The sequence below is a fragment of the Anopheles moucheti genome, chromosome 2, assembly GCF_943734755.1.
Source record: "Anopheles moucheti chromosome 2, idAnoMoucSN_F20_07, whole genome shotgun sequence".
NCBI classification, from domain to species: Eukaryota; Metazoa; Arthropoda; class Insecta; order Diptera; family Culicidae; genus Anopheles; species Anopheles moucheti.
In genome coordinates this window covers 21,803,432-21,817,312 of record NC_069140.1, presented here as the reverse complement: position 1 = coordinate 21,817,312, position 13,881 = coordinate 21,803,432, and the positions used below count along the sequence as shown (strand labels likewise).

General features: G+C 43.8%; 2 protein-coding genes across 6 annotated transcripts in view; both read left to right on the top strand.

Annotated features, from left to right (window-relative positions):
• The window catches only part of LOC128299331 (protein roadkill), an 80,127-nt gene extending 77,156 nt beyond the window's left edge, over positions 1–2,971 (top strand). For 4 of the 5 annotated variants that reach the window (XM_053035258.1, XM_053035257.1, XM_053035256.1 and 1 more), the window contains exons 5-8: positions 1,541–1,820; positions 1,903–2,080; positions 2,359–2,680; positions 2,824–2,971. In XM_053035258.1, the coding sequence (XP_052891218.1) occupies positions 1,541–1,820; positions 1,903–2,080; positions 2,359–2,680; positions 2,824–2,971 (928 nt within the window). The remainder of the gene's footprint in view (positions 1–1,540; positions 1,821–1,902; positions 2,081–2,358; positions 2,681–2,823) is intronic. The other variant, XM_053035255.1, reaches the window with a different exon arrangement.
• Positions 2,972–2,977: 6 nt separating this feature from the next.
• On the top strand, positions 2,978–5,740 carry LOC128299330 (uncharacterized). Its single transcript, XM_053035253.1, has one exon. It carries the CDS (start codon positions 2,978–2,980, stop codon positions 4,421–4,423), a length of 1,446 nt encoding a protein of 481 aa, XP_052891213.1. The 3' UTR covers positions 4,424–5,740.
• The last annotated feature ends 8,141 nt before the right edge of the window (positions 5,741–13,881 follow it).

Below are 13,881 nucleotides of genomic sequence, written 5' to 3'. Positions count from 1 at the left end.
TCAGTTGAATTCGCGTCCACTTACACCTTTATCGGAAGATCCAGAAGAGCTCAATGTATTGACGCCGGGTCATTTTTTGATAGGCGAAGCTTTATTAAATCTACCAGATGTGGACAATGTTGTTATTCCAGAAAATCGGTTGAAACATTTTGAACGCTTGCAACAACTCGTCCAGCGGCATTGGCAGCAATGGCGAAAGGAATATTTGTGCGAATTGCACAATATAAATCAGAAAATGAAATGTGCGAGAAAAATAACAATAGGACAGATAGTGATCCTGAAAGAAGATGCACTACCAAATGAATGGTATCTAGGCCGTATAGTAGGAACTCATCCAGGGCGTGATGGAGTAGTTAGAGTGGTGACAGTTAAAACTTCAAGAGGAGAATACAAAAGGCCAATTACACGTATATGCTTGTTACCATCAGAAGAAGATGAGTAGTAATGTAATTGAATTATTTGAAATTATTTCAAGGCGGCCGGTATGTTCAATATTTGCTTGAAATGATAATTTTCTTGAGTTAACGGCCAATATTTGAAATATAATGGTTGTCCTTGTTTTCGAGTTCGAACTCGAAATTGTTGGAGTGTCTAGAGGAAGCAAAGTGTAGAAGTTGGTGAGAGAGTTCAGTTTATCACCAGAAGCGATGGATAACGGACTAGGTTCGTAACCGCGAAGTGAACTCAAAAGAGAAATAAAACACAACGTAGGGTACAACAAAAGTTGAAAGGTTCTATTATTTTCCGCGAAATCAGTGATAGAAACACCGTGCGATCTCTTCCATTCGTTCACAATCAATCAATGCGTGTATTATATGTGTTCAGACATTGCTCGCAAGGAGAGAGAGCAAGAGAACTTCCATTAAAGGCATCATCATCATCATGCTCCCCCTATCTTCCTATGCCAAAAGGATGTTGCGCTTTTAGCAAAATTGTTGCAGATTTTTGGTTTCTGTCTGGTCGGGGTGGTACGCTCGATGATCCTTTCACTGGAAGAAATTTCACCGGAAAAAGTACCTCGTCAACCTCTGAGGCCACACCACACCACCGGACGCCGACGGGGGAGTTCGTGCAACACAGATCCGTATAGAAAGTCGGCTGCCGTCATTTCCGTGTAGAAAGTACAAAGGTTATATGCGCGAGGGTTTGCATTTTTTTTTTGTTCGTCTGGTTTGTTGTTTGTTTGTTTGGTGGGTTGATTTTTGTCTTTCTGCTTTTCGTCTTATTCACCACCATCGTGTGCCGTGTCACACTCACGGGGGTGAAAAGGTGTGATAAGCTTTCAAGGGTTCAGTTTTGACCATTTTTGGAAACACACACTCTCCATTCGTGGATTGTGAATTACATATACCTTTCGGGTTCATGCATTCCTGTCGTGTCCCGGTGGTTTGCAAGCGCTGGCAAGTAACTATTTTTGTGCCCAATTCGGTATACCGCAACCACTACTGTGCGTTACTTTCATGAAAGATATTTGGTTAGAACAATAATAACGGTTTTACCACCATCATACTAATTCTCTGACTTGCATTTGCATTTTTAGGTGCTTGCGCGTCAATCCAAAAGGTCTCGACGAGGAAAGCAAAGACTATCTCTCCCTCTACCTGCTGCTGGTGTCCTGCAATAAGTCGGAAGTCCGGGCGAAGTTCAAATTTTCAATCCTCAACGCCAAACGCGAGGAAACGAAGGCGATGGAATCGCAACGAGCGTACCGGTTCGTGCAGGGCAAGGACTGGGGCTTCAAAAAGTTTATCCGGCGAGATTTCCTGCTGGACGAGGCGAACGGTTTGCTGCCGGAGGACAAACTAACGATATTCTGCGAGGTACGGCACGGGAGCTGTGGTTGCATCATATATGGAAATTCGCTCAGCAACTAATACACACACCATTTTTCTACCGCCACAGGTCAGCGTAGTGGCCGATAGTGTGAACATTTCCGGCCAAAGCAACATCATCCAATTCAAAGTGCCAGAATGCAAGCTGTCCGAGGATCTAGGGACACTGTTTGACAACGAAAAGTTCAGCGATGTCACACTGGCGGTCGGTGGTCGGGAATTCCAGGTGCACAAAGCAATCCTAGCAGGTAATGCAGCGAATCTGAGTGTATCAAATATTGAAACATGCCGCAGAGCGAGCTCAGCTCATCTGAAGGGTACTCGAAGTGAGATCGAACTTATCCCTTATTTTCATTTTCACCGGCACCTCGCGTCAGGCTGTGATCTCTTACTAGCTCTCGAGCAGCTCACTTCCTGTTCGCACAGCTCACCCAAAGGAGGCGTTATTTGAGCAAAAATGTTAATTAATGTATGTAAAATAAGAATGTAATTAACCACGCTATTTTCGCCTTCTTTCCATCTACAGCGCGTAGTCCCGTATTTGCCGCTATGTTCGAGCACGAGATGGAGGAACGAAAACAGAACCGGGTCGCGATCACGGACGTAGACCACGAAGTATTAAAGGAGATGCTGCGGTTTATCTACACGGGGAAGGCACCCAACCTGGACAAGATGGCTGACGATCTGTTGGCGGCGGCGGACAAGTACGCGCTCGACAAGCTGAAGGTGATGTGTGAAGAAGCGCTCTGTGTTAATCTGTCGGTCGAAACGGCGGCCGAAACACTGATTCTGGCCGATCTGCACAGTGCCGATCAACTGAAGGCGCAAACGATAGACTTCATCAACACGTAAGTTGCATTACGACAATGCATGTTTGCTCTTGTTTGATCAACCTGCCCCTTTGGACGCTGTATTCATGTGGTTTGTTTGTTCTCTCTCTCTCTTTCTCTTCTCGTGCCTTTTCCCTTCTCATGCTTTTGCTGCCTCTTAGCAGTCATGCGACGGACGTGGTGGAGACGGTCGGTTGGAAAAATATGGTGGCGACCCATCCGCATCTGCTAAACGAAGCGTACCGGGCGCTGGCAACGCAACAGATACCACCGATCGGGCCCCCGCGCAAACGGGTGAAGATGAGCTGAAATAAAATGTTGACATCCGTAAATGCCGTGATGTCAACAACATCGCCTACATTACCGTCATCATCATCTTCACCGTTATCATCTCCAAGCTCCAGCAGCATCAACAACAGCACGGCAATACTACCAATGCTATCCCCGCGTTTCACTCCCGCCCATTCTCCTGCCGTGTCGTCCTCGTCCGCACCCGGCAGTTGTTCGTTGGCATCGTCGACCACCTCACCATCGGCTCCGGCACTGGCGGCCGCACTACTACTGACATCACCTTCGTCGTCGTCCGCTAGCCGTACGTCAGCAGCTTCGCATTCGAATGGCTACCAACAGCAGCAGCTACTACCACCACCATCCTTACCCTTATCATCATCGTCCTCTTCGCCGATCTTGGTACAATCTTCAACGGTGGCTACTACAGGTACTGCGGCGGCATCATCACTGTTGATCAATCATCTCACGAACAGCACCAAACAGCAGTTGCCCTTACCATCTCCCCCGTCCTCCAGTTCGTCGTTGCTGTCGGGCACGGTGGCAGTACCGAAACCATCTGCCCACGCAGCAGTACCAGATGAAGTGATCGGCAATAAGAGGGAACTGAATCAGTCACCGCTAGTTGTGGTAGCTGCAACAACGTCCCCGGTAAGCACCCAAAAGAAGACAAAACTCGGCAACAGTGTGGCCATAGCCTCATCGCCAGCTAGCAGCAATCGTACTGATGGTAGTGACATTTCGGCCTGTCCGAAAGTAATATCACCCATCGTGAACGTGGTCGTTAATGACATTGCTGCCGGACTGGCAAACGCTGTGGCGGCTGCTGTGGCAGATGCTGTAACAGTTGCCACGATCGGCAGGAACCTGATTATGGCCACTGGTGGAGGTGGTGGTAGTGCCCGTCACAATCATAGCGGACGTACGCCAGCGGGCAGCACAAGTGCTGCCAGCAACGGTACCAACAACAACACCCTCAACTCTTACTCACAATTGCGCCAACAGCTCGAAATGGGAACTTCTGCGGCGGCTGTACTCGTGGCTGCCACCGGTCCATCGAAAGGTGGTGTTGTTGTCGGTCATCATTCGGCAGCTTCGCACCAGCAGCAGCACAGTCACCTGAAGCAATATCTTAATGCTGCATCCACCGGTGGAAGAAGAGGCGGCGGTGGTGCAAGTGGTGGATCAATGCTTACTGCTACTGGAGGTGCCGGTAACCAGCACCCTGGTGGTGCAGCGCAGCAGCAGCAGCAGCAACATCATCATCACCATCACCACCATCATCATCACGTACATTCGCAACCGAGACGTCAGTCGACGGCCAACGGTTCCACTACTAGCGGCGGTACAGTTCCAGCTGCCGTAGCTTCCACACATGCAGGAGCTGTCCATGATAATGGTCGAAACAGTAATGCACGCCCTGCATCAAACGCAATCGATGCCAACGCAAACCATCACCATCATCGATGGTAGATGGTGGACACGTGTGGAAGTGGATCATCCAACTCCAAGGATCGCGTTTGATCGGTTTGATGTGTGTTTGGGTGTATGTGTGTACGTGTGTGCGTGTGTGGTGTGACAGGCAATGATCGGTGCAGCAGGAAAGAGAGGGGAAGAAGGTGAGGCAGACAAATTTCAAGCGGGGAAGAGTGAAAAGGAAAGCATTATAATCGTCTTTAGGTACGCCGTGTCCCGTATGTGTCCGTGTAGCATAGTAGTAGTGGCATAGGAGTATTGATAATAGTAAAAAACGGCCAACAGGGCGAGAACGCAGCGTGTACTTTGTAGTAGATCGAGTGCCACCGATCAGGTTGGTGCAGTAGTGATTGTGGTGGCTCTTGGTAAAGGTTCTGGAAGCGCGCTGTAATCATCAAGGTGGACCAAAGTACAGTCGGCATAGGCAACAATTACAGAAGAAAAACAGGAAATGTGGCATTCAAAAAGCGCGTAACGATCGAGAAAGAGAGGTGAAAACTAGAACGGATCGTTTGCGATTGAGCGTTGGACCGGGGACACCTCCCCTTTTTAAAATACCTTTCGTTGTTTGTGATAGTAAATTTGAATGTTGTTTCTTCTTTGTTGCAACAATGTATTGGCATCCCTTTTGGTAGAGGGACTATTGCTACTGCCTCTGTACAGTCCTTCTCGTTTCTCGTGTGTGTAGTAGTAGTAATAGTAGTAGCTGCGTGTTATCCCTGATTCTCATTCCAATATGCACATATACATTACATGCGCGGTGCTACACATTAATAGCAATGCGTGTGTTTTTGAAGTACAGCAAGTTAGGTATAGAGGATGTCTCCTCTACAGATTTACCGAAAAGTCCTTCCTCCTCCCGTTTGTTCGGAGAGTGAAAGTATACAACAATAAAACACACACGATCACGATCACTTTGTTTCGACGGACATATGCTGATGCCGGCTGTACCAGAACACGCAAGTCAGTTTTCATTTGCCATTCTTTTTCACCCGTTTGTTTTGCCTCTCTTTCTCTTTCGTGTCCATTGTTGGCTATGTTGTGGCTATGATGGAACAAACGATCTTTTCTTTGCCTTTTTTAAATTACAACTTGGTTCGATTTTGCTGCGTTCAATAAGCTATCTATATCCCGGTTGTCGTCGCCCGCCCGCCGCCGCTACGCAGAGTTTATAAAAATAATTTATGCATTGTGATATTTTTTTTCTCTCGTCTGTGTACACACGTGTTAGCTAATATTAATTAATTAGTAATATTATGACAAGTGATGAAATGAAATGAAGAAAAAGGGAACACAAACAAAACACAGACAGAGAGCCAGAGAAGCCAGGCGCGCCAAGGAAAAAAAGGGAACCGGATTATTAGTTTGTTGGTAGCATTAACGGTGAGATGAGATACGTGTGCGTGTATGGAGTCTCCATACGGCGGATAAAGCGGATGTCAAGCCCGGAACAGAAAAAAACAAGCAGGACAAAGATGGTGGAGGAGAGTAAGGGGGGAGGTGGTGTATGATTACATTGACAGTGGGAAAACGGATATGTTGTAAAAGAGGCCAAGTGTAATCTATTTTGCTGATAATAATGCTAATAAGAAATATTAATAATAATAATACCGAGGATGACCTGTTTAAAGGTAACGTTCTGATCGAGGTAGCGAGAAAGTATTGCATGATGCAGTTTGTGCAGGGAAGAAAGTGGAACCTGGAAGTTGCGAATGAGTTGTGTGGGTCGGATATCATCCGCCGCTTTTGCCTTTTTTGTTGTTGTATGCCATCCATCAATCCTTCCTTCTGGATGGGAATTACGATTGAAATTGCAGGATGTTCTTTTCGGTTTTGTACAAAGTGAGAAGTCATTTTGTCACTAAGATTGCAAGTGTTTCGCTTAGTACGTCTACGTTTCTTCCCGCCTGATCACGTTGATCGCAACAGGATCATATTGGTGTGGATGAAAATACGAATGGTCCGTATTTTCCTTACCTTATTTTTCGGTTTCATCGCACTCTTTCTGCTTGATGAAGGAGAAAGTGTTGTGGGAAAAGTGGCGGGGATTCACACACTTGAAAACTTCCCTGGACCGCACTTGACGCGTTTCATGCAAACTTAGAGGAACTAGTAAGGAAATGAGCGTATGTTTAGTAGTACGAACCTACCCCACCACAAAAGTAATAAGGAGTAGTATAAACGAATGCGCTTGGCGTGTGTGTGTAGAGGTAAATGTTCAAATGATCCGAAAATTACCCCGACAAAACAAGCGCTCGCGCTGCTGTTGTTATATCAGGGTGTTTAATACTCTGAGCGACACCAATGCGCATTGCAAATTTTTCCTAACTCCGAAGAGTTCTGGAGTTCCAAAAAAAAAAAAAACGGGGGGGCAAACAAAATCCTTCACCTGTACATTTATTCCTCTTCATTGCTTGGGGGATGGTGCGCCAGGCAGTGTGGCGTATCTTACCACCTTACGATCCTCTTATTATTAATTTTTCTGTTCATTCTGTTCTCTTCTCTTAATTTACCTTTTATGGAATAACTTTTTTTTTGTTTAGAATTTAATTATTTCGATAGGAATATGTTGCTTTGTGATGTGCATTGTGAAAACGAAATGTGCGCATACAGGACGGATAAGACACAGAAAACCACCTCCCCAACCGCAAGAGTTGTTTAGGCGGCGTCGCATATGTCTATACTTTTTTGCTTTGTCGGTTGCTCTTTTGTTTTACACGTTGAATGCGAGAATGAAAAGTTAGGTAAACAAAAACACAAAACCACGCGCGAAGAAGATTAGAAAGTGGAAGAAAACAATAAGCGACGCAATAGTGGAAGAGCAGAATAACAAACGTTTTTGTTTTGTTCGTTTACGATGCCGTTTATACAAAATAATAAACACAACAAATTTAAATAAGTAAAAGTCGTGCGTATTATGCAAGTAGAAATGATTGTGCTCTTGGAATAGAGAGAAGAGAGAAGAGAGAAAGAGGAAGAGGAAAGAAAACGAAAGGACGGAGAATGTGTTGCTCCCTAAACTAAACCCCACGTGGACGCACACACGCAAACGCACACACATCCCACCCCCTTTATAGAATCAATCAATTGGAGGGAGAAACCTTTATCAATCAGCACAAATTAACAACACAACCATTACAATATGGGTTTGTGCAGGATTGCTTGAATAAGGACGCGTTAATAAGAGGAAACATTCACACAAATACACACATATAGATTTCGAAACGTTACATCATGGCGGTCTTTAGTAGGCTCTGGCGTTGGTGAAGTGTGTATATGTGTGTGGCTGGAGCAGGTCCGAGATGTGATGTATTTGTGTGACTGGGAGGCCGAGCAAATGTAAAAACCAAACAAGACAAGGCAATCCTTCCTATTTTAGATCTTAGTAGCATTGCGCGTTTTTCTAATTACAACATGTGTGTGTGTGTGTCTGTTTGTACGTCGTGCGTTTGTGTATGTAATTGGTCGGAATACAAATCAGGGGCGGGGAAGATTGAGGATGGGTTGCGTGGCACATACTGGCAATAAATGTTAGAAGGGACGACATCAACCGACACACTTTGGTCCACAGGTTTGCGTTTGGATGGTGGGGACCGGTTTCTATATTCTTTGATAAAGCAGGGTTAAGAAAAAAAACGTTTGCATCGAAAGATAAAGGGACCGTAAACATTCGGGGGAGGAGGATGTAAGTGAATTGAGTAGATTGTCGAATGAAGAAACAAAGCAACCGTTAGAAGCCGCCGTTTAATGTGAGTGTGTGTGTAAGGAACTTGTAAACAAAATGTGTCTAACCCGGGACAAAAGTAATAAACCGAGTTTGACCGGTGTGTAGTGTAAGCAGCAAGTGAGGAGAAAAAGAAACAAACAGAAAAGCAAAAGTGGACAGAAGTAAAAGAAAATAATATGAAAAATTAAACCACACAAACACGTACATACATACACACACAAATATAACAAAAAGTACACATACACACACTTACACACTTTACAAAGCATATAAGCAAAAGAAAAAGCGATAAGGTAAATTTAGTACGATGGCTTCACATGTGATTATAAACAATTTAAAATAAAAAAAGAAGAAGAAAATGAAGAAGAAACAAGTAACAAATAAGGTAAGAGAAAAAGGAGCGTAAGAGAAAATGGTAAAATAAACATAAATGAGTTGAAAAGTACATCAGAACTACATTTTGAATTTAATACAATATGTACATTAATATCACCAACATCGCTTCATACGGCATGGGTCGAAATTGGTCATGGGTCATTGAATATAACGTCCGAACGTTAAAACGTCCGATGATAATGTGCGAGGGCGGAACAGCTAAATTCACGTTTGAGAGAAATTAATGTTACCTCTCGTTTTGGATGATCCCAGTTGTTTTCAGATTTCCAGCTGTTTTTAGATTTATTTAATTATTATTTAATGCAGTGGAGGATCAATCCTCTTGGAGGCCCAGGACGGAATTATAGTTGGGGCCTCTAATTTTAAAAACGATGAAGGAGGAGGGGGTGGGGTCATTGAGACCCTTGAAATGATCAGCAACCACGTTTGTCCACTTTTCCTATGATAGTCCCGGTGCAAGAGTCGGTTCCTGTCGCGCGTCGATCGATCGATCCGCAAAACATCTTTCGTACGGATTGTCCTTGGACCATCATTGCGGCCGGATCCTTCATCTCACTCAAACTTTCCGCCGGCTGATACGAAATTCCATACAAAAAACTATACATACTTTGTTGTAAAGGCAAGAGTGTAATAAAAAAACGAACAAACAAACAACTGAAAATGCTAACAGCAATGCAAATTAATTATTGTCTTTCGACTGTAAAATTCGTGATTTTCGTTTCGCAACAAGTACCATCCGAAAGTATTTTTATTGATAAAACAATATAAGTAAGTATAATGGGTGTGTATTATTTGATAAACTTGGTTATTTAGGAACATTCTGTTTTAAGAACTCTATCCGCACCATGTCGATCGTTCCACGCACATTATTTTCGTGTTCTGCGCATGCGTTTAAATCTCCATCAGTCGATGCAAAAAATGCGTAAAAACTTGCCGTCGGCCGGTACGCGAAATTCCATACAAAACCAGCCGTTTTCAGATTTTCGACACCAAGAGAGCATCCAAAACAGTAGGTAACATGCATGTCCCTGCAGCGTGCATATAGCTGAGCCGCTCTCGCGTGTTAACATTGCCCGTGATAGAAGAGTTTCTCACACGTTGGCTATTATTGCAGGGTTTTTGGGGACTATATTGACATGTTCAGCGTGATGTGGTTTGGCTCGTTTTGGTATCTCATACAATTGTCTCATATATCTCATATAATATAATGTAATATATTCATTGGCAAGTTATCGTTGCCAGCAACAACATTTGACGGTCATTCGATAGCTCTACCGTACTTTTCAACGCATATAGCTTTTCCCGAACAAAGCAACACCGAGCTGGACTCGTCAATACATACGACGCCAACCCTGCAACGCACACCATCGCTCTCTTCAAGATGAAGAATCCCCTCCCTCTTTCGCATACCTGGCTTATCACGGGAGAGTCTTATCTCGCGGTGCTCGCATTTAGCATCGGCAGCCGATCTCGCTCTTACCATTCGAGCGATACGATCGCCGTGTGTGGCTATGTGTAGCGTGTGTGTGTGTGATCTGTATCGACATTTTACTCAGGCGAAGGGAACTGTTTGCTCTTCGGTATGATCGTCTTGTGTGGTTTTGTGTTGCGTGTGTAGGCACAACTAAGATAATCAGCTGCGTGATACGAAATTCCATACAACACCGGCTGTTTTCGGATTTCCAACACCAAGAGAGCATCCAAAACAGGAGCTGACATCAATTCCCCTCCAGTATGCATATTGCTGATGCGCTCTCGCGTGTTATCATTGCGCGTGATAGAAGGGTTTCTCACACGTTGGCTATTATTGCAGGGTTTTTGGGGACTATATTGACATGTTCAGCGTGACGTTGTTTGGCTGGTTTGGTATCTCATTTAATCGTCTAAAGAAAGCCAGAAAAGGTAGGCTTCAATATCCTGAGAATGTCGTGCCGATAAAGAAGAAGGAGTTTGAGTACACTGCATACTTCTCTTGCGTAGCCGTGTAACCGGGCCGATATAGCTAGTCAAATAGAAACAAATAATTTATATAACCAAGGATATATAAAATCCAAGCATATTTTCGATCAAATTGTTTCCTTTTTAGTTAGATTTTGTGCTATAAATTAACTCTGCTGCTAAATTTCCAAAAATCGCATTATCGGCACAAATTGTTTGGGCGGGGAGGCCCTAGGCGACCGCCTACTCCGCCTACCGTTTGATCCGCCGCTGATTTAATGAAATGTTACCTCTACGCGTGTTCTTCGCTCCTGTTACTTTTACGATTATCGGGATAAAATTTCCGTCCGATCGTGGATGACACTGTTTCGAAAAGAGCTTTGCATTCTTACTCATAGATGACACTGTGTCTAAACGAGCTTATCATTCTTACACATAGATGACGCTGTATCGAAAAGAGCTTTTCATTCTTACACATAGATGGCACTGTATCTAACAAACTTTGCAGTCTGACACATAGATGACACTGTATCGCAAAGAGCTTTTCATTCTTACACATAGATGGCACTGTATCTAACAAACTTTGCAGTCTGACACATAGATGACACTGTATCGAAACAAGCTTTGCAGTCTTACACATAGATGACGTCTCCAAATTTCCACGCTTGATACCCTTACCCAAGGTGAATTAACAGAGTACAGGTGGGTTCGTCGCTCGTTTTTGTACTAATAACATGTGGGCTGATAATTGTTTAGCCTAGGACAGTAAAACACTTTTTTTTGGCCAAATTATTTTTCTTTATTCAACATACGTCCCTTCAAGGGCGATACACCGATTTTAGCGGTCTTTAAATTTTTCGATACCCTTTTTGTAGTAGTTGTAGTTGTCCTTTGCCTCAAAAAAGGCCTCAGTTTCGGCGAACACCTCTTTATCCGAAGAAAATTTCTTCTCAGAGGACATCCTTTTGGGATCTGAGAAATGGAGTTAGTCACTGAGAGCCCGATCTACGAAATACGGTGGGTGGCGAAGCATTTCGTGGCCTAATTCATGATTTTTTGCCATTATTTTCACTGATTTGTGGCACTGTGCGTTGTCTTGACGAAACAAAACTTTGATGACCGGAATGTGCGAATTACGATTTATAAAAGAACATTCCTCTCACATTCCTATCAAACGCATTAGAGTGAAGGGGGAAAAGGCAAAACGGATCCTGCATCTCTTTCGTATTTTGCGCCGTTCCGTCCGTCGAAAATGCTTCAGAAACGATGGAATTTTTGGTTTCTGACACCAAGAGAGCATGATCAACGAAGCGGTAGCACAAATTTCCGTACCACGTGGTATCATTTCATATAGCTGTACCCTTCCCTCTAGTGATCATAGCGCTTGATCCGTCGACTGATCTTTTCTCTCTTTCCGTTCATCCAAATGTGCTAGCACCTTAATATGACTCCATCCAAGTTTGTTTTTATGGAAATAACAATAAGGAGTATTGAAATCATATATTTATATATGGAATCCTTTCAAACTCCCGGAAACTCCATGACGACAAGAGATATAATTATTGCGAAATAATTGAACAATAAGCAATGAATAATATCTTCGGAAATAGTGGCGCTCCATGCTTCCAACTCCTAATAATTAAAAATCTGAACTGCTGTACAGTTGTGAGACGCACTGTAGGAACTGGATGGATGAAACGAGATGGAGGATTCTCCCCACAGTACCTGAGCTATTTACTCTATCGATCGCTCTCCCTTGTTCGATAGTATGTGTAATTAATAGCCAATCGTAGAAGATCTCTCATTCTGATACCATCAAAGCGAATGATAACGTGAGCAAGCGATATCAATATGTTATGTACAAACATGGCGGATCCTTGTGCGGATCAGATTGTTGTTATCTCCTTTCATGGATGCTCTCTTGGTGTCAGAAATCACAAAACCGGTCGCTTTTTGGTGGCTCCGATCGCATGCGCGGAGAGACTTCGACGAAAGGAAAAGCGCTTCAAAATAATATGCAATGGCGCCTGAGATGACCGTGCGCTCCTCTAGCTTTTGTGAGGTGGACATTAAATACTTACGGTATTAAATACATTACAATAGGTATTTTATTAAATACTTAAATACACTTAATTCTTTCCATTTTGCTCTCTGTTGTCCCCTAACAAATATTGTCATCAAGAAGAAGAATAACCATGTGGGAATGTGGGAGGCAAACAGTACCGCGAGTCAATCTCCTGATATATGTGATATGTGATATTAACATCATTACTGCTTTTTATCCGTATCGTCGTATACTGAGCGGTGTCCACGTCCTTCTTCGGGCACCGGCACAGCTCAGCTCGTCGGTATATTCCTGCAAACTATATACTCAGTACAAAACCGCATGCAATTATGAGGCGCGATCGGCATCTGCTGGTGGCGACGCTTTTCTTCTAAACGCTAAACGTACGTACGTACGTGTTTATATGAAGTATTTTGTGGACAGGGTATTTGTGTGTTTATTAAAAGTTTATTAAATTGTTTGATCTTCGGATTCGTGGTTGAGTTGAGAAAAGGATGATATGGGCACACCTAAAAGCGCGTATTGTCGAGCATCTTAATGAAATAGGCCACCTTATTCTGCGGCACATGGTAGTTGTGGATCCAGCCACTGCCCTTTCGCAACGACTCGACGATACCGTTCTTCCTATGGGGGTAGATAAACTGCAAGCGACACAGAAGACAGTGCATTAGTACAAGCTTACTTCCCTATGTTACTTTCACTTTCAACACAACTTTACGAAGTGTCTCATCACGTTCCAGCACAGCAGCCACTAACATCGGATCGCCGATCGAGAACTCATCGTGCATGAGAGGGAAAACGACCATGAATGCTTCGATTTCGTAAACATCCAGTCATACTCGCATCATAGCATCCATTGGCAGCACTATTGGCAGTTGCACATCGCCTGAGCAAACTACATGCTGCTTACATCGTTGCGACAACGATTCTGGATCATTGGAGGTTGCAATTTATGCAAGTCTGTCTACCACCAACTGTCTACTCATAAAGGATCGCTGACCTGCCGACGTTGAGAGTTTCACCGACAAGACCGTTTTCAGTGTGCGGTGTTGATTACTGTGGGCCAAATTTTCTAAAATCACCTTTTCGCACCAGAAGTCCCACTAAAGCATATATCGCGATATTCGTATGCTTTTCAACGCGAGCGGTTCATATAGAATTGGAAAGCGATTTAACCACAACAGCATTTTTGGGAATACTACGTCGATTAGTTTCACGCCGCGGAAGGATAAGGGAACTACACACAGATAATGCAACTACGTTCAAAGGAGCGTCACACAAGCATTTATAAGATGCTTAAATGCAATGAAGATGATCGAAATGCATTAT

What these genes read in the sequence shown, in the direction of transcription:
- LOC128299330 (XM_053035253.1), top strand. Translation starts at nt 2,978, where the DNA reads ATGTTGACATCCGTAAATGCCGTGATGTCAACAACATCGCCTACATTA.